The following is a 26,220-nucleotide window of genomic DNA, read 5'->3' on the forward strand; positions in this document are numbered from 1 at the left end:
TTACCTATCTCCTTAATCACAGGTGGTGTGGTTGTTTTTCTGTCACATTTTCTAATTACTCGTTTAAATTGTGTAATTGCTTCCTCTGCTCTGGAGAAAGGATTTAGTGCTTCTCTTTGTAAGACAATGACACTGAGGCTTTTCATTCTCTGGGGTGAGGTATAGGACTCTGCAAGTAGTAAATCAAGACGAACACGGGAGGCCCAGGAATGTCATCTGAGGTACTAGTAGTAACCCAAACTAGGCCTTTCCTTTCTGAGTAAAAAAAATCTCTTCAGGAAAACTGACTGCAAGCTAAACATAGGAGGAGCACTTGGGGAAAGAAACGTTTCCAGCGCAGAGTCTTTAAAAACTTCCCAGTTGGAATACCTTCATTCCTTTCCTTTTCACCTGTACTGTGCCAGATTTATCGCATGGTATTTTCCTTCAATTATAAGCTCCCTAAGAGAAGGGTGACAGTGAAGGGGTGGTCACCTTGACCACATCTTTCTGACACTCCTCCCACAGGAAACGTAACTCCTTGCACAAAGTGGACACTCCCTTTCTCAGTCCAGTGTTTATTGGATACCTAACTGCTGTATGGTAGACGGCGTATTAAGCTCTGGAGATTCAACCTGAACGTCTGCTGAAGTGACTTGTAGATAAAAGGAAAGCCTAGAGTCGTCATCCAGCTGGACTGTAGGGATGCTTGCTTTCGCTCCTTGGTGACAATTTTTAATTAAACACGCACAGGCATTGACGGCAGCCAAATGACAGAAGGCTCACTGTCACTGCCTCCAAGAGGTTCCAGGAGGAGTCCTGCCCGGAGGAAGGCAGGCATCACGCTGCACGTGCCACTGCGCCCTGCTGGAAAGGGGCGGGCTCACAAAGCCTGCCTTCCTAAGTCCTTCCCAGCAGCCTGTGACTTATTCCCCTTTTCCTTCTTCATCAGATAGAGGCAATGTGATTAGCTCTTTACTGAAATGACCAAAGGGGCATTTCAATAACTCCTTTCTGCGGTGAACTGCAGTTTTCCAGAATCTAGAACAACAAACCTAAAATTAAATGGGCTCATGGTACTTAACGATCAAGGGCCCCTGAGCATCTGTCTCAGAGACACTAATTGCTTGCTATTTTAAAAAAGTGCTGTTGGTTCTAATGAGATGATTTCTTTTTTTAAAAAAGTAGAGTGTGCACGCCAAGATCAGTTTGGGCTGGGGAGAGATGGCCAGTTGGGGCTAGGGAGGAGATGGAACATTTTAATCTGACAGCGGTGTCTTCTTGTGGTTAATAGACTATGTCTTTGCATTTGACAAATTTTGGAGTCATCCAAGGGCCTCATTTCCAGGATTTCCTCTCTTCATATTTGTACGACTGACAGGTTCATTCTGCTGAAAGTTCACAGAACTATAGGTCATGGTGCAGACTTTTCTAAATACAAAGAACTTATTATACAGAATTGGATCCCATTCAAAGGCCTGAGCAACTTTTTCAGTGATGACATTAGGAATTTCAGGCAACTAAAAAACAAACCAAAAAAACAACAACACTTTAGGGATCCCTTTGATCCTGGTTAAATGCAAACAAATAGAAGGATCACAAGGTCCTACTTGCTTACCTGATATGTATACCTATGAGCAATGAAGTTAGAAGCAGTTGACAAGAGTGGTGTGTCAGGGTCTGCCTCTGGGCGAGGGTCACTAGGATCCATAAATTCTGATAGAGGAGATCCATGAGATCTCAGAAATCAAATGCAGTATTTGGCATAGGGGTATTCTTCTGGAATGTGGGTCCATGGCCTTCATGATTCTCAAAAGATCCAAGATTCAGAACAAGTATTCTTGTTTCCTTCCTTCCTCTCTTTTCCTCACTCCCTTCCTTTTTTTCTTTTTGTCTGCATTTTCTTTGTGAACATCTAAGAAAGACAAGTGGCTAATCATTAGCAGGATCAGCGACTTGCTAGGTGTGACTTCTGTGTATACATGTAGAGTATTAAGTCTTATATCAACATGATTATTCTTTTTTTTTTAAGATTTTATTCATTTATTTTTAGAGAGGGAAGGGAGGGAGATAGAGAGAGAGAGAGAGAGAAACATCAATGTGCGGTTGCTGGGGGCTGTGGCCTGCAACCCAGGCATGTGCCCTGACTGGGAATCGAACCTGCGATGCTTTGGTTCGCAGCCCGAGCTCAATCCACTGAGCTGTGCCAGCCACAGCTCAACATGATTATTCTTTATTATGGTTATTGGGACAAGGAAGGTCAATGATAATCTTAACTCCCAGTTAAACTGAGTTTGTTTTCTCTGCACCACTCTCGTCTCCTATTCCATTGTTTACTTGTATCGTTACCACTATAAGAGGATTTTAGAATGAGTGGTGGAATTTTGGTGGATGATATGGGGTGGATAACAAAAATGAAATAATTTCTGTTTGCATTCAAATCCTACATTACTTTCACAGATGAATCTACTTTTTCTTAACAATTCATGAAGCTGACATTTTTTCCAGCACATTTCATCTTTTCAATCCCAGAGTCCACCTTGGCTGCTGAGGTCAACAAGTGTTGACTGAGCACCCCAATATTCACTGACCCTGTGTACTAGGAGTTTGATAACAGAGCTCCTGCTCTTCAACATACATCCCATGTGTTAGAGAAGCACATTCTGTTGGTGATTACTCCCAGGTAAAAGGAAAATTGAACATTTCTCTAAAGAAGATATACGAATGGCCAACAAGCACATAAAGACACTCATCATCATTAGCCTCCAGGGAAATGTAAATTTAAAAGCACAATGAAGTACCACCTCACACTCACTAGCATGGTTATAATTAAAGAGGTAGGCAGTAACAGCTGTTAACAAGGAGGGAAGTAGAGAAATCAGAACCGTCATACACTATAAAATGGTACAGCCGCTTTGGGAAACAGTTTGGCATTTCCTCAAAAAGTTAAACATAAAGTTACTCTACGACTCAACAATTTTATTCCTAGATACGGAACCAAGAGAACTGAATGCATATTCATACAAGAACATGAACATGAAAGGTCACGGCACATTATTCACAATAGCCAAGAAGTAGAAACAACCCAAATGTCCGTCAGCTGTGAACGGAGAAACACAGGGCGGCACATCACAACGCCCAGGCGAGACGTGAATAGCAGGGGAGGCTGGAGGTAGTTTTGGCGAGAGGGTACCTGGGAACTCTGTATTCCCCACTCAGTATTTCTATAAACCTAAATTTGCTAAAAAAAAGTCTATTTAAAAATGTGGTATATCAATATAATAGAATATTACTGAGCCATAAAAAGAACAAAAAGTGCTATAATGATGAACCTTGAAAACAAGAGGCCAGACTCAAAAGGCTGCATACTGCATGATTCCATCTACACGAGGTGTCCAGAACGGGCAGATCCATGGAGACAGAGACTAGGTTAGCGGTTGCCAGGGCCTCGGGGGAAGGGAGCGTGTGGAGTGTGACTGCTGACGGGCATGCAGTTTCTTTCGGGGGTGATGAAAATGTTCTGGAATTAGACAGTGATGATGTTTGCACGACCTTTTGAATGCACCAATGAATTGTACACTTCGAAGGTGTGAATTTTATGGTGTGTGAATTATATCTCATTATCTCAAAAGGATAATCGAGCTGAGGGAGGGAGGCAGTTCTTGTCTTTGGGTACCGAGGGGAAGCAGTTTTGCCACCCCAAATATGCCTTTGGGGGAAACATTATTTTTAAGCTGGTTATTTTTAAGAACAGAAGAGGCAAGAAAAGCATTTACCTTCCCCTCACCTACCTAAAGGAACTCGGGTAGAACAATCTGCTTAAAGGAGGGGAGCTATCACCTTAGCATAATATAACCTAAGTGTGGCCGTCCTGAGCAACCAACCTGCAAAGTCTGTTTGTTAGACTCCCTTCTGTGTCCCGTTGTTTCTGAGTGGCTTCACGCGAGTTTGTTGACCAAATATTTGCTCTTTCTCATCCACCTGTGAGTTGCCTACTTTCCCTCTGAAGTCCCAGATCCCTGCCTCCCTCTCCTTTGTCTAGAAGGGCGTATAAGCCTCACCTGCCCAGTCTGTCCAAGGGTCTCCCATTCTTAGGGAACCCCCATGTGTATGTATGTGGTCAGGTTGGTAATTTTCTCCTCTTAATCTGTCTCATGTCAATGCGATTATTAGACCAGCCAGAAGCCCTTAGGAGAGTAGAAGGAAAATTATTTTCCTCCCGCACAGTACACAAGGTAATGGTTTTATTTTTCTATAATGGCATGATATTCTTTACCTCATTGCCTCCATCCTGTGTGTTGAGGGCAGCCAACACCCTTTTTACAATATCCATCTTTCTCTTTCATGTGCTGTCTCCCCTGCTGTGTATCATTCCCTTTTTTTTATATGATTCCCAGCAATGAACTATTAACAAATTCACCATGACTAACATATATCCGGAGCCTAGGAAAGTCGGGGGTTCTTTTTCACACAGTTTAAGGTGTGCTTGGAGACTAAACAACGTTCTCTTCGGTTGACTAAAATGCAAGATGAAGAAATAATCCATTAAGGCATGCTGTGCACATCAATTATTCAGGAAGAACAAAAGCAGACAGAGCTGGAAGAGGACACAGGACCTTCCAGTGGAAAAGGACACCCGACCAAGCCGTGGCTCCACTGAAATCAAGCTGTCTGCAGCTCCTTGCACAAAAATGTCACCGCCAAGCAAAATTAGAAGACAGATGAGGACTCACACAAGCTACTACTCTGTCTTTTTGGGCTCATAAATATGCACAGTGTAATGGGATGTTAAAGAAAATACGCAACATCAAGGTTTCTCTCAATGCCAACGCTGATGTCCTTTAACTTTGAAGTTAGAACTTCAGTTTTACTCAAACCATATTTGCTCACTTACCGCATATATTTCTGAGATACAAAGTATTTATTTATATATTGCAAACTCCCAGAATCGACTCTTTCTAATGTTCATGGCATCCCATCCAATACAATAATGATCACCATTTCATCTCATAGCTTTTAATGTTTTGCAATTCTTGAATATCTCTATATGTATAACATCATATTCAAATTTCAATCTTTAAGACAAATAAACTAACCAGGTTAGCAGGTATGCCCAGCCCTAAAGATCTGCATCAAGGAAACTCATTCTTTTCATAATTTGCGGGCACTTCAGATGGTACCAAGTAACTTCTTAATATAACTCATGCTGCAATTAACTATAGAGTTTAAATGTCAGCTCATCCAGTTTACATTTTTTCCACTTGACTCTGTCCTTATAATACATGCATGCCACTGTTCTTAATCTTTAACAACGGCACAGAAATATTCCACTCTTTGCCCCCACCTCCTTTTTAAAAGCCAGATGTTTCTGGGCACCGGGTCCAGCATTGGTGTTCCCTGTCTTGACACACAGGTGCTCCCCTTCAAATGTGAAGTCACTCCGGTCACACTCTGCCGATAACAACACGAATATAAGTGCGCTTACCTGGCTTTACAAGGCCTGACTTGGGTTCCTTCTTATATCGCGCCGACTGGATGCCTCCCTCACCAACCATTCTAATTGTACATTTCTTCCTGGTAAAGTCTTCATCACTTCCAGGGGGGAAGCCCACAGGACTGTTCCCTGTGTCCGAGGGCGTCTTCACAGGAGACACCGACTGGCTGCTGGGACAGCCTGTGTCATCTGCAAGACAAGAACCGGTACTCGTTTAGCGAGGAGGAGGAAATCCACGACAGGCAGAAGCGTGCAGTGTCACACACACGTGTGTTCACGCACCTGCACTCCACGTGTCAACCCCCAGGTTAACGCCTGTGAATAACTCTCCTTTTATTTTCCAAATTTTGGGCAATCATTTAAACAGAGAAAACACCAATTATCAAAACAAAGCGTATTTTAAGGCAACACCTTATAAGGTTTTGGATCATAAATATTTCTGTAACATTCATGTTGTCAAAAGCTAAAGATTTGTCTATTTTTACACATTTAGGTAGTTTCCTTTTGGGTCATAAGTGTCCATGGATTTTTGATGGGCCTAGTAACAAAAATTTCACCACAGCAACTGGAATCATTCATAGAAGCTCTCAGAGGTGTCTTGTGTTAGCAAAAAAAGTTACTTCAATATTATTGTTCACCCAGTTTCTGATCACTGGGCCCATAATTTCGTTAACAGGGTGACAGATAAGATAACCGGCATGAGGAGTTCAAGCAAGCATTGAGAAATGGTCTTGTTTTATTATACACACTGAACCAAACATATATCAACCAGATATCGTGCTGTCTGGAGTAAACAAGTGAAAGGAAAATGATATTCAAATTAGAAACATTCCCTTAACTTTCAAGTTTCAGATAATTATTACCGTTTATAAATTAATATGGCTGATATGCCCTTGCTGGTATGGGTCAGTGGGTTGGAGCATCATCTGCAGACTGGAAGGTCACGAGTTCGATTCTCAGTCAGGCATATACCCAGGTTGTGGGTTCGATCCTCAGTAGGGGTGTGAGTGAGAAGGCAAATGACTGATGTTTCTCCCTTGCATTGAAATTCTCTCTCCCTTTTTCTCCCCCCATCCTGTCTCTCTAAAAGCAATGAAAAAATTTCCCTAGATGAGGATAAAAAAGTATACATATGCATAATACGAAGTGACCTGTGAAGACGTTTACTAAGCAGATAAGAATGTTGTATCACTGATTCCTGTAAGTGCTTTCCATATGAAACATTTACGAAGTTGGTTACTTCATTTGTACTTTGATGAGGAAAACTGCATGGCAATTTAATGCAGATCAATATTACTTAAAAGTATGTCCATCCAAACTAATCAATTAGTGGTAATTTTCATTACTAAGTCTATCTTTGTTATTCAAAAGTATTTTAATGCAGAGTTACCTTAGAAACTAGTTAGACAAAAAAACGAATAGACATTTAGCATGAATAACTTTTAGGGAACTATTCAACTTTTATGAATATTAAAGGAACTAAAAATAAGTTGCCATCTATGAAAGACTATCTTAAAACTTGATAGATCGAATAAAGACAGAAATAGAACTAGGCCTGAATAAAATATATTGATTGCCTGAATTTAGAATCCATTTGAAAAAGAACCACCATTGCTTCATTTTTGGCTTTTATTTCCATTTTTATTATGAAATATCCCAGTTCCTGGAACAAACGAACTTGGCACTTGTAAAAGGATTTATTTCTCCTAATATCCTTTTTTGACTTTGGACATATTAGTGTACATAGGACTTCAATAGCCCATTTCTAGATGTGAATGGTGCTTAGTGCATTGTTCACGCCTTCTGTCTCTGCTGCTCTTTTCAACGTGCTGTGTTCTTCCTGAACTCCAGAAGAGACTGGCCCTGAATTACAGGGGATGAGAGCCCCTCTTGGCTGCTACTGGTAGGCTATTTCATCACTTATTATCTTTGCCTTTCTCTTGTATTTGCATGTCCCATGCTTCTCCCCAAAGAAACCAGAGCTCCTCTCCAATGGTGCAAGGTTGCTAATTACTCAGACCGATCCCCACCCTGCACCCTGACAAGGCCCACAGGCCTGCACACCACCTCAGGCAGCCTCTCTTTCCTGATTCCTCTCCTGGAGCAGATAAAGCCCCCCAAATGAGGTATAATCATTCAAAAGTACCTCTTGCTTTTAAAATCATTCCCTTATGAGTCAGTTCCATAAAATCCTTCTTTTGAAAGAGAAATGATCCAAATAAATAAAAGTCCATGCTTCAGATTCTCCATTCTAAAAAGTAACTGTTTTTCTTGAAAACTCTCAGACTCAAGGGGACATTAAACATTTTCCAGTATTGGGAAACACTGTCAACATTACACTTTAAATAAAGAGAAAGCAAACGTGTTTTGTTTAGTTCTATGATCATTTTGCTAAAGTTAAGTAAGAAAGAATATGTACGTACCATGTTTTCAGCACGAGTAATTTCAATGATTAAGTGCTGGGATCTTATTAAAAATTGGGGACTGAAATTATTTATAGTCAGGAAGGCAGGAGCAATTTTTCACCTGGCGTGTGGACCTTACCTGTCACTAATATGCACAGCCAGCATCTCCAGGGACAGGTATTGAGAAGATGAATACCTAAATAAGTTTTTCACTTTAGTAACCGCATAAAGCATGTGAACCACTATGTAAACTGGGGCTCACCCAACATCTCTTACCTGTCTAATATTTTGCTTCATATTGAAGAAGAACCAATAGGAATATAAGACATAATCTTTCATTGGTTAAACAAATATGTGTCAAGCCTTGGCACTGCACTGGCCCACAGACATTATACCCAGTCCCCATACTGATGGGGCTTACAAACAAGCCAAAATGCAAGTGATATTTACTATTAACCGGTAAGCCTCGTAAGGCAAATCCACATCCATGAAAATCTGTGAGTTATCAGAGAAGCTGGGACATTTGCCTGTTTTGTCTAACAAAGGACTCTAGCTTGGGAAAGGGCGGGGCCACTCCTTTTCCCACTGCAGAGAGTACACACCAAGTTATGCAGAGTAAGACCAGAGCGAAGGCCACAGAGCTTCCCAGACCAGAGAGCCACCTCGTCCCCTGCGGCACACCTGCGGCATTTTCCTCCGTGCAGCACTGAAGACGTGGGGATTTTTCTTCACCAAGTCATGTCTGAAGCCCCTTCTCCGCTCTCCCCCTTCCCTCTTTCTCCTCCTTTAAACTTCGTGGTCCCAGTCGGAAACAGACCACCCGTCCAGATAAAGACAGTTCCCCTTTCCAAAATTCTATGTAAGATATCCTTCATTCACATCGACTCCAGAGTCTAAGAATAGTGAAGACAATTTATGTTCCTTGGCTGTTCATGTCCGATCTTACTATGCGCCAAACCACATGTGGACCAAGCACATGTTAAAGAGATTCATGTATTAAGCCTGCTCTGGTTAAACCCTTGGAGTCTGCCTTCTGTTCCTGCTGCTGCCTTGACTCCCGAATCTGTCCTGTGGAATCCACAGATTTCTGAACACCATGTTTATAACTATAGCTCTTGTTAGCTATGTTAGTATAAACAAATGATCAATAACAGGCATTTCTATCATAATACCATGAAGAAACTGTTTCTGGCAGGAAATGGCAGCAATCCTGAATGGTCTACCCGCAAAGTGCGGGGCGTTCCACATTTCCCGAAGAATACCAGAGAAAAGTAAGAACATTTTACTCCGGTTTTGGCATAAGGGAAGTTTTGCTCCGAGGACTTTAGGAAAAGGCTATAGAAGGCTGTCTGCCCTGGAGAGGGAGGAGTTTTTCTTTTAAAACACAAAGAAGCATGTGTGTGCACACACATTCACACACCGAGTCTTACATTGTTGAGTTTTTACAGTTCTTCCTCTATTATTCGTGGTTAAGTAAAACTCCCTTACACATGCACGTGCACACACACACATCCTGGAACCCTATTCCACATTTTGCACAGTGTGTGACCCATTTTGAAATACAGGAGGATTTCTCCATGGGGTCAACAACTTAAAATCCCATGTACACGGCCCAGGATGGCCACTGGTGGAACTCAGGTAGCAGCGGCCATCATCGAGGCCACACCTAGGTGATCACAATCTATGGAGGGAGAGATTCATCCACATGCCCTCCTTGACTTACAGTAAGGAATAGGCTTTTTGGTGTTGTTCTCGTTCATTTGCTTTGAACCTGTCAACATGCAGGATTGAAAATAATGGAAAGAATATTTCCAGATCCAGAAAATGCCGGAAGTTGAGGCTTAATAATTAAAGTGCTATAAGAACTATACCTACTAACGGGTTTCCAAATTGTTGTTAAGGAGAAAAAATTTAAGGTCTATAAAGACAAATGGGAGAAACAGGAATCGATTATAATGTCATAGCCTAGAATTCATTATAAAGTTATCTATTTTTCCTCTTCGCATACATTACAGCTCTTTGGAAATATGGGCAATAATCACTAATTATCCACTTAGCAGCTGTAAAAAAAGTGTGTATTAGTATCTTATAAAATAATTTGAATCTTATTTTAAATGCACTAAAGGAACTTACTAATAAAGAGAATCTGTTGGGATTGTTAGAATTTTACCTTATTATTTTTTTATGATAAAAGTAATAACTCTCATTGTGGAAAACTGGAGTGCAGAAAAATATAAAAAGCTAAGGAAAAAGTGAAGAGATAGTATTTTCCTATATCTGTACTGCCAAGAAGAAATACTTAACAATTTGGCATATCTCTTCTTGATCTTTTCTTAAATGTATATGGTTGCTTTGGTTTGTCCTTTTTGTTTTGTTAAAGTTTCAACATATATTATAGACAGTTTCATTACTTTGTTACGGAAAATGTTCCCTGGAACTTGTTAGACTGGGAAAAAGCTATTAAAGATTAACAAGAGCCACTCAAAGGAGCCCCAGTTGACCAAAGATGGAATAATTTAAGCACAAAAAAGCATAATAAATACAACTGACTGATAACTATTGGATATTTTTAAAAATCTATGAGTTCACAGTGATACAAAAAAAGCAAAACTAAGGAAGAAAAAAAAATACCCCTTTTGCCCACAAGAATTCTAACTTACTGGAAATCACTGGATATGACCCAGGGACCAATTCTTTATGTTGAAATTTGACAATTAAAAAGAAACAAAAGTTAGCATATATTCCAGTTATAAAAACTGGTTCCTATACAAACTATATTTTAGTATACTGTTGTTGTAAAATTCTTCCTTGCAACACACACACTTCTTTGTGTTTTAAAAGAAAAACTCCTTAGGAGTTTTTCTTCCTTCATGAAAGATGGAGTAATAGAAACAAAAAGTCACCATTTTGTAGATATTTATAATTAAATTTTCTAGGCAACAAGCATAATCGATACAGTAGAAGGATTGGTACCCATTAAGTGTTCTTAGTGTCGCCAGCGGCAGGATGATGGACAGACACGGACCAATGGGATGGGAGATGAAGCGCACTCTCCATACGGCATTCTTGCCACAAAAAATTACCCCAAACCGATTCAACTGTGATCTACCTTATAAAGCTACTACCTTATAAAATACATGAAGAACAGTGTCATGAATTAAATCAGGGCTTGGCAAACTGCAACCTTTAGGTCAATCCTAGTTTGCAGCCTGCTTTCGTAAACAAAATGTTACTGGACACAGTTCTGCCCAATCCTTTACATGACATTTACTGTGGCTTTCATGTTCACAATGGCAGAGCTGAACCATTGTGACAGAGATCATCTGGCCAGCAAAGGCGAAAATACTCACTCCCTGGCCCTGTATAGGAAAAGCCTGCTGGCCTCTGGGTTAAATGATACCATCAGGAAGCAAACAGACACTTTGAGACAGTTGGGGCTATTTCAATGTTCTCTGTCATACCAAGGAATTATGGTAATTGCGTGAGTAGTGAAAATGGCACTATGATTATGTAAGAAAATGTTTATCTTTTAAAAGAAATGACTGCATGCTGAGGTATGTAGGCACAAGTAAGATGACCTGATGTCTGGAGATTTGCTTTAGAATGCTTCAGCAAAGTAAAGAAAGAAAAGTAAAAGCAGTTAGGTGTAGCAAGCATGATAATATGTTGCTATTGCCTAGTCCAGACAAAGTAAATAAGCAGCATATTGGGGCTCACTGCAGTATTTTCTCTGCTTTTAAGTATGTTTTACACAGTTTGAAGACATTTTATTTAATTTCTCAAAATCTTTAAATGAGTAACTTTAAAATAGATATGAACACAACATTTTTTAAAAGCCTATCTCTTCTTCTGGGATATTTTAGGTTGTTTCTAACTTTCTCACTGTTATTAAATTGCTTTAATGACATCTTTATAGGTAAATATTTGGTCAAATTTTTTATTACCTTAAACAATTGATCTCTAAAATTAGTGGAATTACTAAGTCTTCCAAGTAGTTTAAGACAACTTACACTCCTATATTATTGTTATGAGGTATCCCACTTATCAAATTATTGCCAGTATGGAATACTATTTTTGCCTGCATTTTTGTCATTAATGGAAAATATATCTGTGATGTTTTAGTTTGCATGAATTTAGTTATCAGTGAGGCTGACTGTCTCTCACATGTTCATAGGTCTTCTTACTTATTTTGTGACTTGTTCATATGCTTTGACAATTTTTCTATTAAAAAGTTTAATGACTCCCTACCAACTGGAGGAAATCCTTGCCCATGAAAGGCATCAACTCTTTGTCATATCTCATCCAGTCCGTTGGTTGCTTTTAACTTTATGTGTTTGACTTTCAGACATTTTTTATTTCTAGTCAAATAAATCCATATTTTGTCAAAATCAGATTTTGTCAAATCTGTCCATATTTTTTTTTCTTCTAACGCTTCAATGCTTAGACTGTTTTTCTTTACTTCAAGATCATTTAAATATTTACTTATTCTCTATTCTATACTTGTATAGCTTAACTTTTCATTCAAATTAAATCCTTTTGGAATTGACTTTAAAATATAGTATGAGGTTCATAGTAACATTATGTTTTAACATTTTTAAAGAATTTTTTTGGCCCTGGCTGGCGTAGCTCAGTGGATTGAGTGCGGGCTGCAAACCAAAGCATCGCAGGTTTGATTCCCAGTCAGGGCACATGCCTGGGTTGAAGGCCACGGTCCCCAGCAACCACACATTGATGTTTCTCTCTCTCTTTTTCCCTTCCTTCCCTTTCTAAAAATAAATAAATAAAATATTTTTTAAAATTAAAAAAATTTAAAAAAGAAATTTTTCTTTCATATTACTGTACAGTGTTTTCCTGATGAAAATTTGGAAGCAATGAATTTTTTTTTTTGCAAAGCAAATGTAAATATCTATATATATTTTTAAATTCTACATCTTAAAACATTAGGATTGTCCAAAGTGTGTGTTATATAATTTTCTAGTATTTAACTGAAGGGCCTAACCACTAGGGCTACAAAACACATTTGGGGGCAATTATGATGACTAACCCCTGTTTACTGTCCTTGCACCAATTACATGCAAGAACAGAACACTGGATTCTGAAGATTGCAAATAAAATATTTCTTCAAAATTGAAGAAACATCTCTAATACTTTTGGGTCCAAAGTTTTGAATTTAAGCCTCAGTGCTCATTGCTGAACTAAACAATTCCAGAAAACATAATTTAAGAAAACATCAGGCAGAGGAAAATGTGGTTTTGTGCCATAATGTCTTGAAACATTCAGTTATGGTTTGATGCTATTCAATGTTCAGTTGCATATTTGGAGGAGAAATCATTGCTATTTTAAGGAAACACTACTTAAAACTATGGAAATTTAGTTGACTCTCATGAATGACAGCAGTTTTTACAGACTACTTATTCATCCATTCAACTACTCATTGAGTATCTACAATGTGTCAGATACTGCCACTGTGTTGTTATTCTTCCTGCTCTAGGTACTGACATTTTTTGAGATAGTCTGATGAGGACAAATAAAATGCCACACCTTAAAATCATCATTAATATGAACCCTGTGAAACACCACAAACCACTCAAATGCAGGAAAGAGGTAAGAAAAGTACTCAAATGTACTGAATATAGGTACGAAAAGTAACATTTATTAAGCAGTTATCATGTGGGAAGAACACTACTTTTATCATATAATGTAATAATATCTTATTTTATAGGTGGTAAACTGAGGCCCAGAGAGATTAAGAATTTCAGGCACACATCTACTAAGTGACTCAAGATTTAAACTCAGGTTTGTCTAAACTTTATAAAGTCCTTGTTTTTTCTAACTACCACAAGCTAGCTGTTTTCTAAATATTTTTTACATGTTTGTTCTAAGAGGAAACAGCAGCAATTCTGGGAATGCTCAAATTAAAAACAGACAAAAGGAAGCTGTTAAAAAGGAGCCATCCCATAATAAGCAGACCACAAACATCTGAGGCAAGCAACTCTTTCTAGGTGCTTCCAGTTTTCTAATATGCCTGCTTTAACACAGTAACCATATAATGCTTGCCATTCAAATAGTTTTGCATTCTATGTTTTCAATGGCAACATTTGAACTTCTATTCCTTTATTTAATTGTAGCATCTTTTTGGAGTGAGAATTCATAAGTCTACAAGGCACTACACTAATTTTGCTTCAGTATTATGTAATACTACCTAATTGCCAATGTTGAGATGTAAAAATCTCATTTGTCTGTCCATCCGTCCGTCTGTCCATCCATCCATCTCTCCATCCAACCTTTCCACAAATAATGACTGATTTCCTGCTGTGTGCCAGGCAGTCTCGTCAATATTGGAAATGTAGGAATGATCAAGACTCTAAGATCTTTGTCCTCAAGGAGTTCACATTCTAGTGGGGAAGAGAGACAGCTAATGAACAAGTAAAAAACGAACACAGAGAAGACATTTTGATTGTGATGTACTGCTAGTGAATCCAACTGGGTGATACTATAAACACTGACGAGGTGGGGGGTGGGATGGGACGGTACCACATCAGACAGGTTGTCAAGGGAGGCCCTGAACAGGTCATCTGAGCTGAGACCAAACCACGAGAAGAAACCAGTCATGGAAAAGGCATGGGAAAGAACCCCAGGCAGTGGGAACAACGAGGAACTGGGTGCACTGAGGAGACTGAAAGGAGTCCAGGAAGGCCGCTGGGGAGAAAAGGGCTGATGGTGAGCTTGAAGGGAGGTAGAAGCCTGAGTATGTATGGGACTGCGGGCCAGGAATCCGAAGTGTATCAGCAGTGCAGTGGAAGCCATAGGATGTATTAAACAGGAGATGACAACAGTTTGGTTTGTGGAGAAAAGACTGTATTAGTTATAACATATCTAGCTAATATGTACTGAGTGCTGACTCGGTACCAGGCATGATCTAAACACTTACTACAAAACTTAATTTAATCTAATATCCCTTGAGATGGGCACAAATACCATCCCGCTGTGCAGAGGACTATAGTACTAGCACTAGCGTTTATGCCACCTGCTGAGGTCTCAGTAAATGGGAGAGCAAGGACATGAATCAAACAGGCTAAGAGCAGAAGCAAATAAACCCACGAGGAGGCCACTGCCATGGCAGACATGTGAGATGATGGTTTGACTAGGAGGTAGTGCTGAAAATTGAGAAGAAGTAGATGGATTTGGGATAGATTTTGAAAAATTAATTGAAAGCCTTAATTTAGAGCAGTGAGAAATAGGAAGGGATCAAGAATGTCTTCTAAATTCTTCACGTAAACAAGGAATACGGTGGTCATTTCCAAGTTGGAGAAAAATGTGTCTGCAGGGGGCGAAATGTGAAATCTGAGGCACAAATTATCCACCGGTTTGGAGATTATCAAATAGGCAGCTGGACGTGTGAGCCTGAAGCTCGAGGGAGAGGTTGGGGAGCATCATCATCCTACAGGCGAGGGATTTACAGATGGGAGCCCTCAGGGAGGGCAGGAAGCGAAGTGGGCTGAGGACTGTGACCCGGGGCACTGCGACACTGTGGGAACAAGAGGTGCGGGGGAAGCCAACACAGGTGACCTGAGAGGCAGGAGGAATGCTCAGAGGGGTGGGATCAAAGAAGCCAAGGAGAAAAACCTTTCCCAAGATGGGAGCTTGCTCAATTATGTTGAATGCTGCTGAGAAGTTGAGGAAAATGAAGGCAGATGAGAGAATTCGAAATTTGCCAGTGTGGTCACTCACCTGCTTAACAAGGGCAAGTTGGAGACAGGATTTTGCAGAAGTCTGGCTGAGAAGAGGAGCAGAGATATAAGAGGGCAGATACAAGCTGATGAGGGGACCAAAGGAGCTTATTTTCTCCTAAAGATGCACATACTTGTCCCCGTGTGTGTGCTGACAGAAATGAGCATCTGTGTGCGGATGGCAACTCAAATAAAGCACCTCCGCTCAGCCACGCAGCCAACATCTATACAAATATAGTGGAGAGTGAAGTCATTATTTAATGAACGTGTCCCTGGTTTCTTGGAGACAAAATAATCATTTCACATACAGACGTCCCTGGGATTTCTGAGCTATTTTGAAGCTTTGAGTGCTCCCATAAAAGTCATTTGGGTACAGCACCCCCGGCAATGAGAGAGAAAGTGAAATGAAATGAAGTGAGGCAGTGCCCCATTTCTCACTAGAACTCAGCATTCCCTTTGAAACGAGGACCTCCCCTTGGTTCTCTACCAAGCATGAGCCCGGTTGCTTGACTTGCATTATCAGCCAAAGGAGAAGGAATTTGTACAGGAAAAAATATCTCGGTCCAAATATGAAATGTAGTGTGAGTAAGGACTCTAGGAATCTGTCTGGTTTTGGGGAGGGAGTTGCTGATACGGAATTTGGGGAACAGGGCGGCTCTGTCATCTCCAGAGACAGGTGAGCCCGGCATGGGTGGGGGGACAAGCTTTAATTTTGCTTGCCCTTTCTTCCATAGAGTGCGACCTTTCCCAAGTAAGCATGTTACCCATACTTTTGACTTTCTTTCTCCTTAGCAATACCAGTTTATTTGCAGTTTCCAAGCCATGCCTTTTCAGAGACTCAGTGTTTTTGTTTGTTGTTAGGTTCTTTGACAGGAGAAAATGGAGAAGAGGGACAGGAGAGGCTGGGAGAACTGGAGAGATAGGAAGGAAAGAGAAGAGAGAGACAAAGACAGACACCGAAAAGCTCTCTCTTATTATTCTTCTGAAAACCTTACAAGAAAACTCCAAAGCACTCTAAGGTCAGTTGAGTTACAGCTGGCTCCCTTATAGCCATGTAAATATTCTACCTTTCCTTCTATTTCTTCTCACATTGAGTATCTGAAGACAGGAATGGTCAAGAGGGATAAAAATGGGAGAATGCTAAGGAAAATACAGTGTTCACTACATAGTCTCTGTGACTACTACATTTATGTTTTTTCTATTTGGAGAAAAAAACTTGTTTTAATTCATACCTGTGTATCATGGCATTTACTTCTTTTTCTTTTTTCCAGAAAAGAACAAAGAAAGAAGAGAGAGAGAAAGAGGGAGCACACCCAGAAACGGTCTAATCCCAGTGGCATTCATGAAACAAACTCCTGATTTTTGAAAGTTAGCCTCACAGAATAAATGTCCATCCACACAAGAGTGGCTGAATAAGCGACGGCCCTCTGTGGAGTGGAATATGCACTGGCACAGCCATGGACGGGGGACTGCCGTGCACCGGCATGCAAGGACAGGTACTGGGACCGCCTGCAACACGCATTCCCGGACAGGAGTCTCGTCAGTACCGCACCGCCCACTGCTCTAGTCCCCTCCTAGGACTGGTCCCTTGCACACAGCAGATGTTCAGTAAGTATTTGCTTAACAAAGGAACAGAAAGGATCACAGATGAATATAGCACAATCTCACTTTGGTGAAAAGCAAAACAATAAATCCTGTAAATGTGATGACCTCCACTCTGACATGCATGTTTGCCCATTTCCGTGACATTTAAATTCGAAAATATATGATAACAGGCATCAAAGAAACGCCTCAGAATAAATAGAAGGGTAGGTTGGGGTCCACCAGGACTCAAGAATTCTGAGGGTTAGTTAGGTCAGCAGCTAAGAGGAAGCCGCCCACACCGAAGTGGAAAGAACGATGGCTGAGCCGGCCAGGAAGGAGGAACCGCAGGAAAGCTCATCGGAGGGAAGAGTGGAAGGATGTGTTTCTACAGGATGGGGCCGAGTGCTGGGAGACCCCACCTGATGAGCACTGGCGTCCCTGGGACGCAGTCACCCTGAAATCACTGGCCTCCTGGAGCCTGACAGAGGGACCCAGGCAGGACAGTGGAGCGCCTGGACGTGATGCAGGCTGTCCAGTGGTGTGAGGAGCAGCCGGGTCAGGAGTCTCTCTGCTCTGGCAGAGGAGGGGCTAGACTGTGTCTGCAAAGCAGGAGAATGCCACGCGGAGTGGCAGGGGAGGTTTGGGGCAGGGACCGCACCCAGGAGCTGGCAGAGCCGCAGTCTTGCACACCTGAAGTGCTCCGAGGCTCCCTTGGGTTAGTGGGCGGAGACTGGCACTTCCTCCGAGTCAAAACCACCCAGGTGCAAGGTGGGTGGTGGCTAGTGTCAAGTTAGAGTCCTGGGAAAGTGGGTGTGTGGCTTTGTGCTACATTCCTTCTTGACTTTAAACTGGGCTGCTGATTTTTCTCATGGTTTTCTTTAATGGGGCATTTATTGATTTTCTTAGTAAGAGATTTCTCTTTGGCCACCCACAGCTCTGGAGGGCATGGTTCTATTATGGAGATTATTATTTTTTGTTTGACAGGAACTTCTCAGGTCAGGACTGTTATCTTCATTTAATAAACCTATTAAATTGAGTACTGGGTATGGTTCTAAGCTGTCTTACTTCCCCAACTATTAAGATAGTTTTCTACTCTCAACAGATTTTATTAAACGAATGAAAATGCATCGCTTGTCCTATTCTCATAGTTGTGCCTTCTGCCGAGTCCCCGCAAATACTTACTAAGCAACAGTTGCATGCCAGGTATGATGCAGGTAACTATACTGTTCCTGCCTTCATGGAGCTCATCAGCCAGTCCACTGGGGAGTCAAGTAATTAAATATGAAATTTGAAAACCAGGTCATGTGGTATGAGAGAGGAAGCACACAGAAGGGACACCTAACCCAGAAATGTGTCCTTCAGCCACCTCCCTTCATCTACAGATATACTTACCTACATAGGTGACCTTTGAATAGCATGGGTTTAAACTGCTGGGCTGCATTTTTACATTTTTTCTTCCCAATAAATATACAGATGGCCCTCTGCTAACCCTGGCTTTTCAGTTCTCAGGTTGGTGTTCAACCCACTAAGCCACACCAGCCAGGGATTAACCCTGGCTCTTCTGTCCACAGATTCAACCAACCTCAGACCAAAAACAGTATTTTGGATCCACGCTTGGGCATCCACACTTGTTCGGACCTGACTGTAGGCATTGTTCTAGACCAATTTATATAAAGGACTTGATCTTCCATGGATTTTGGTATCTAAGCGGGGTCTTGGAATCAGTCTCCTGCAGATACCGAGGGATGACTACAGTTAAGTTTGGGGGAAGTCTTAAGTTATACACAGAATTTCAACTGCATGGGGGTCGGTACCCCTAACCCTTGCATTGTTGTTCAAGGGCCAACTGTATTCACACACAGCCTTCCTTTCCTTCCTTATATGTCTTTTTTGTCTACCCCAGTATCATTACAGTGATCATTTTTCTACTATTTTCAGTACCTCTTTCTCTCTGTTTCTTTTTTATTGTGTATTTCCCCTCAGCCTAAAAACCTTATCAAAATACCTATCATTTGATAAACACCCTATCTTTACTATACCTGCAACACTTTAATTTTTTTTCAATATTTGATGATTCCAGAGGAGGGGGAGGGGGAAAGAGAGAGAGAGAGACAGAGCTAGACAGAGAGAGTAAGAGACAGAGTAAGAGATGGAGAGAAATGGGGGGAGAAACAGAGAGAGACATGGGGGTGGGCATTGATTGGCTGCTTTCTGCATGTGCCCCAGCTGGGGACCAAACCCACAACACAGCTATGTGCCCTGACCTGGCACCCAACCTGCAACCTTTTGGTGTAGGAGATGATGCTCCAACCAACTGAGCCACACCGGCCAGGTACAACACTTGTTTATTCTATTTTCTGTTTTCCATCCCACTTAGGCTTTTTTAAAAAGCTGTCTACACTCTGTTTGTCACCTCCCATTCACATCTCAACAGGATGCAATTTGGATTCCATCCCCACAGCTCTCTGGGATTATTTCTGCCTGAGATCCCTGATAACGTCATAGTCTTCTCCCTGAGTGCTTTTCAGCACGGCTAATCCTGCGGTGACCTCTGAACCTACTGGCTACTTTCCTCTTGAAAGTCTTCCTTGGAAACTGCAGACACTGTCACTCTTGAATCCCTTCCTTACCCCCAGACTGCTTGTTCTAAGGTGCCTTGGCTTCCTTTTTCTGCCTCCTCTTGCTTTTTCTCAGAGTTCTAGCCTCGGCCCTCTGGTCTTTATCCAGAATGCACTCCCCTAGGGTATATCAGCTCTTTCAACTTACCTACCAACATCTCTGACTTCTCTTCACTCCTGGCCATCACCTTTACCTTGAATACCACAAAACCTAATCTGAGCTCATCAACCTGACTCAACGTCCTTCTCCCCAGTCCTGCTACTCCATTCGTGCTCATCCCGTGGGAACTTAGACACAATCCTTTACCCTTCCACTTGCAGCTGGTGACCAAGACCCGTAGGCTCTAGCCCCTCATCTTCATACACATCATTCCATCAGTCTTCACTTAGATTGCCACAGCGGCCTTCACACCAGGCAGGCTCCCCCGCATCAGTTCCTGCCCCTCCCAGCCGCTGTCCGATACACAGTCAGAAAGATTTTTCTAAATTATAAATCTGGTCATAACTATTCCCCACTGAAAATCCTTCATTGGCTCAACACGATCTTATGAATTGCACAAAGGCAGCCCAGGGCCATATCCCACTACTTATGTCTGCAGCTTTGCCTACAGATCGAGTTAAAAAGCTGAGTTTCTAAAGTTTGGAATAGTGCTAGAAGGCATTCTGAATACCACCCAGTTCTCGAGCGCCCCTCCCCCACTGCCATCCATCCAGGCAGCCCCACTCTTCCCACTGCTGCTCCACACTCCCTTTGTGCACCCTTGGTCTCATGGATCGTGGCCGTAGCACAGCACACAGAGCCTCTCCCCATTGGTCCCGCCCACCTTGCTAATCTCATGTCATGCCCTTACCTCAGGCCCACTGATGCCAAGGCTCATGCTTATCCACTCCACCACACTAATTAATGTTACTCCTTTGAATCCTTAGGCTTAGAAAATGGGAGAGGCCAATGCGATAATAAATGGAGCGACAAACTCAAATGACAAGGAAGGAGTGTGTGTGGAGTGGGCGTGAGTAAAAGGGACAGGGAAATGAGAGAGTAAAGAGAGCTGTGTGGGAATCACATCTGATGATTTGCTCTCCATTCACTTTGGTGCCAGGGTTAGGATGGTAAAATGTTAGATTTTCCCAGTCCCCGTGTTTCTTTCATCTTTGTAGCCTTGGCACAATTTCTGATCCATGGCAGGTATTAAATACATGACCATGGGATAGTACATTTTGTGGAAGTTTGCAAAACACTGAATGTGTTGCTCCTCCCAGGCCAGGTTCTCTCCCTTTCTCTTGTCTCTTTCAGTATACCCACTGGCTGTGTAGGGTGCACTCATGGTGCACCCAGTATACCCACTTTTGGTGTTCCCTAAATCATCCTAATGCCAAAGAAAGAAAATGCAAAAGAATAAAAACCATAGCATGAAATAGTAAATCCAGAGAGAGCATTATACAGGGAGATAAAGGAAGAAAATGTTTTCTCTTCCCCTTCACTTTCCTTCCATTCAAACACAAATTAAATCCATTATGTAGATATAAATAATATTATTGTTAGGACTAACGGCATAGGAATAGTAAATAAACAGTGAGAAGCTATAATTCCCAAAGAATGTGCAGGCATTTTCCTTGTCCCCTGCCCAGCTGGCCACCACCTCCACCTCCTTGACCTTCATGCATCTGCTGAGGCCTCTTTGGACACACGCCCTCATACAAAATCTCCAAACACACACAGACCACACAGCAGTGAGGCTGACTTAACACTGACTTAAGAGTCATCTGGGAAACCTGTAAAATACAGATTCCTGGGCCCTCCCATTCTGAGATGATACAGTGGGAATAAGGCGTCCACATTTTAAGAGCATTTTTGTGAGGATTCCATACTCTCAAATACTGTCACAGAGATGAGTATTTCAGAACATAAAAGATGTTCACATCCAGTCCCAAAATTTGCTTCCAGGCATGGTCCAATTCCACCATGATTACTTTCACAGTCACTGGCGCTAAGTAATTTTTTTAACTAACTGTCAAGAAAATTTTGCTCTTGTCCTCCTAATTGCAGTTACCACATCCTCACAGAAATAGTGCCTATGTACCCTTCATTTGTAACCTATTTTATTAGGTACTTATTTTTGTGACTGAGGCAGCTAAGCACCTGAAATATACATTATGCAATTGTGCCTAACTTCTCTCCTCATTAAAATGATACTAAAGTCTCAGGGTCTTTTTTTTTCTTTCTTCACAGCAGGTTGGCAGTCATTCAATTATGCTGTAATTTGGGATTGCAGCTCACTTTACTTTAAGCAGTTCATCTCAATTCTCTTCATTATGTTCAAAGGCTCACTCTATCCAGATGCCAAGTTTCCTCCACTGGACAAAAGCGGAGCAGAAATATTTCTGCTTGGCAAGGCCTGGCAAATTTTTGGAGGCGTTGTCATGCCGTGCGGAACACTAGTCAGGTTGTAATTTGCCTTAATTGTCCTTCCCACAAACAGCAACAATGATTACCTCCCAGTCATGGCACTCAAAGAAGGATTTCTTCATAGCCACTGCACAAACCAAAACACTTTCTGCAAACGCCTTCCTTACTCAGGATCAGACAGCAAAGACTCTTGGGTTCTGATCACTGAGCAGTTGACAGGGTACAAAGTTCTTAATGGGTTAAGTCACAAATTTGCCTGGGTACCTGTGTGTGTAGATTAGAAACATGGAAATAACTCAGAGAAATCGGTGGTCTCCCATAAAACCACCAGTGTTCTATACGCATAATTTGTTCCACCTGCCATGTTTACAAGGCACCCCAAGGAGAACTAGCTTAAAGTCCAGCAATCCATCTGCCTCCCAGTTCTAAGGGGCAATTATTGCCTCAACTAAGCAAAAAGGAATGCCCAGCATGCTGCTAACCATGTCTGGTGACAGATGTATGTGACTGACTTACTCACCCTGGTCATCAGCTTTGCTAATAGTGGCTGGAGTCCCAGGATGATGACAAACACAATTAACTACCAACAAAAAAAGGAGGGGAGAAAAATGGACCCAGACCTCGATGCGGTGAGCCACACCCAGGACACAAATCATACAGATGGGTTTTATCACTTCTCATGGGTATGTTAAAACAAGAAACACAGGCAGGGGGTTTGCAGAAGAAAAGAGAGGGAGACACTAGGCTGACACCTTGGTTAAAAAATGATTAAAAATAAAAGGGGGGGCATGGGAGCAGGTGTTTTGTTACTAGTAGTTGTACTTCCTTATGCACTCTCTTTTTTAAAGGAAGTGTTAGTTAATATTTACTAAAAGTATACAATGTTTTACCTGTTATGCACACAAAATAAGGCCCGGCCTCCCATATCAACTTAACTGCACCCAACTGAGGTCACAGGGACTAACAGGAATACGCACTGTATGGAATAGACTGTTAAAAGGAGAATGATGTTGCAGTACATTGCCCCAAAATGCATAACTTCAAAGAAATTCCGCTAATAAGAAGCTATTAAAAGAAGAGCTCTTTGGGGACACACCCCAAATGAATTGCCAAAGGTCACACACAACTCCTTCCTGAAATGAGACAGATACAACATACAAATTAGCATATAGAATATCAAGTCATTAACTGTTCCTTGTCGAGGCTCCCATGGGAAAGAAGGCGGGAAGCAGTGGGCAGAAATAGAGAAGAGTCAAAATGGACAGGTCACTTTGCCAACAGTTTCCAGCGTTTTAATTTCACAGATCAGTAAAATTAAAAGAGAAAATGAGGGTGGGGGTGGAGAACAAAACCATTATCATGATTTTTTTTTGTTACACTATGAATAATAGGAAAGCCAGACTCTCAGAATAAAGGGTAATCCTTTATGTTAAGTAAATTTAACTTTGTGTAAACTCACCACATTATCCTTCTTTCAATAACTTAATATCTTAGAACAGATGATGCTCTTCACCATCAATGCCTTTGATACAGATTTGGAGAGTCTCTAGGTTGCAGTTCTTAAAATGTAATTTTCAAATTAAATTGCATCTTCCTCTGTCATTTCATCTCCAGATTGTAAGAATCCCCCTAACTCTGCATGTCCCCTTTCACATTAGAGAACAAGATGATTGTACAAGAGATAAGCTAATGCAGACTGATCACTGTAAGGTTATGAATCTATGGCGGTAACAGACACCACTGAATAATTTTAGTTTCATTATAGAAAAGGATGGCTTTTGTAATATTTGCATGTACCCTGGTCTCTGACTTAACTGCCACGATTAAGCAGCCAACACGCTTTCTGGCCTTAGTGTTAAAATGGTTGGATTAAAACCAGCTATTTCCCCCTGCTGGTCGGACTCTTTTGCATTTTCTGCCGCACAGCCTGCAGCTTTAATGCTCCCACAGTACCAACCCATTTATTTCCCATCCACCGACTGACCTCCTAAAGCATCATTAACACGCCCCCAAAGGCCTTTCTCCTGTCAATTTTAGTCAGCACAGCACTCAGAGTCATCGTGGGGTTTGTCTGGGCGCTGCAGGAAAAGCAAACAAAGATGGAAAAGGCACCATCCCAGACCCTGGGGAATCGCCAGCACAGGAGGATGAGGTCCAGGAACAGAGGGGATTCCATCAGGAGACAGGATGCAAGGCTTTAGATGGAAAGGCGGGTTTATAGACACCCATCATTAGATGCTTCTGCCACTCAATTCTCAGCTAGGAAATGGCAGAATGATCAATATCTACCTTCGATTTTCATGTACAGCATTATGGCCTTAGCGGGAGATGGGTCTTTTGGGAAGGAATGCTGATGCAGAGAACGGGTCTCAGAGAGAGTGATTCATGACCCAAAGCAGTAATTCTATTGGTTTGCCAAATATGTTTTCTAAAATATATTTGGAGGCTTTCTTTTGTTCTGACCAACTTTTTCTTCTTTTCTGAGAACAAGACTCACCCTGAAGTCAGTTTGAGCAAATGACTATACGGAGAGAATATCAGTAATAAATGTGGACCCAAGTTATGTAAACAAAGCCACGTCAGTCTGAAGGGATAGCCCCTGGGTTCACCCACACTCTGTCAGGGTGATTCCAGAGCGCCCAGTGGAGGGAAAGCAAACAGCACTACATTCTGCAAACACGGCTCTAGTTTCTCAGGATCGTAACTGCTCCAGCTTGTCAGTTTTCTTGTTTTCTTCCTTATCGAGCAAACCACCAGTGGGTTTCCATTTTAAACTAGATTCCTATCATTCCAACAGCAATAAATATTAAAATATAACATTCTGATAGATTTTTTTTTCAGAACCAAGCAGATAATCTAAGTCTTTACCGAGAAAAAAATTAAAAATAGGCAGCGCAGTATTTCTAATACACCAGTTGTGGATGAAATCCTTTTGTGAAAGTATATAATTAATCCAAAGTCATATTTTTAAAAATCCCTGAAAAATGTAGTTTACCAATACTAAATATAATGGTATATTATATCCTGCTAAATTAGGGTATTAATCACAGCATCTTGATTCATATGTTCCTTCTCATAATGGGTTAATCTTCAAATTCATTTTCCCTAAATAAGTTCTAAAAATTATCCATTCTGAAACATTCTTCATTAATCGTAACAGTCAACTTATTTAATTTTTACCCAGATTCCTAATATCTTTTTAAAGAATTCAAATCCTCCTCAGTCATATGCTCCAATGAGGAAGCATCCCAGGCTCCGTCAAGTGGTAATGGTGGCACCTTTCAGAGCTCTGAAGAGATTTGCACTTTTACCAAATATGCTCAGAACTTTCAGGAAACTTCCTTAATCATGTGCCAAAACTGACATCGCTAGTTCATCATGTTAAGAACCATCCCTTGTGAAACCCTTCTGTAAGCCAGGCACTGAGCCAGGAGTGTATTTAGGTACACGGTCTCATTCAACCTCACAGCAACTCTACAAGGTAGGTGTTACCCCATTTTATGGATGTAATAACTGAGGCTTAAAGGGGTTAAGCAACTTGCCCAAGGTCACGCTGCTTGTACATGGTGACAAAGCCAGGGATTCCAGCTCAGGCCTGGAAGATTACAAAATCAGTCCTCTACCCCTTTATCAGAACTCCAAGGTCAGTCCTGGGATAAAAACCTCCTTGATCCTGAGGTTTAGGAGTTGCTTTACCTTTGGGGATTCCATAAATAGCAGTCCACAGGCTTACAAAGGTTGTTAGTGCAAAATGCAAGCTAATATGTTTTGCAGATTTAACAAAAAAAAATTTTTTAAACAGTTCTAGAAACAAGAAGTTAGAATGTACATTGTAAATGATAAAGTAAAAGAACATATAAAACTGCTATATTTGTAGGGCAAACAGCCAAAAAGGTGCGACTACAGACCAATTGATCCTAATAACAGAAATCTAGTTCTAGGCACTTAGGGGTATGATCCAGGTCCATTCGCAATGCACCTGCAATGCACACACTTCATACTG

The 26,220-nt window shown here is 41.3% G+C and overlaps 1 protein-coding gene and 2 long non-coding RNA genes across 14 annotated transcripts in view; 1 reads left to right on the top strand and 2 right to left on the bottom strand.

The window, feature by feature from the left end:
• The window catches only part of SYBU (syntabulin), a 69,415-nt gene that overhangs the window by 37,207 nt on the left and 5,988 nt on the right, over positions 1-26,220 (bottom strand). For 11 of the 12 annotated variants that reach the window (XM_028533895.1, XM_028533897.2, XM_036031361.1 and 8 more), the window contains one exon: positions 5,465-5,662. In XM_028533895.1, coding sequence (XP_028389696.1) covers positions 5,465-5,662 — 198 coding nt within the window. Of the gene's footprint in view, positions 1-5,464; positions 5,663-7,619; positions 8,522-26,220 lie in introns of those variants that run through there. The other variant, XM_036031364.1, reaches the window with a different exon arrangement.
• LOC118501766 lies at positions 12,720-13,674 on the top strand. Its single transcript, XR_004904422.1, has 2 exons — positions 12,720-13,482; positions 13,601-13,674. It is a non-coding gene; the product is annotated as an uncharacterized LOC118501766 (long non-coding RNA).
• Positions 22,004-26,216, bottom strand: LOC118501765. Its single transcript, XR_004904421.1, has 2 exons — positions 24,507-26,216; positions 22,004-24,412 (listed from the first exon to the last, which is right to left on the bottom strand). It is a non-coding gene; the product is annotated as an uncharacterized LOC118501765 (long non-coding RNA).

The sequence above is a fragment of the Phyllostomus discolor genome, chromosome 7, assembly GCF_004126475.2.
Source record: "Phyllostomus discolor isolate MPI-MPIP mPhyDis1 chromosome 7, mPhyDis1.pri.v3, whole genome shotgun sequence".
NCBI lineage: Eukaryota > Metazoa > Chordata > Mammalia > Chiroptera > Phyllostomidae > Phyllostomus > Phyllostomus discolor.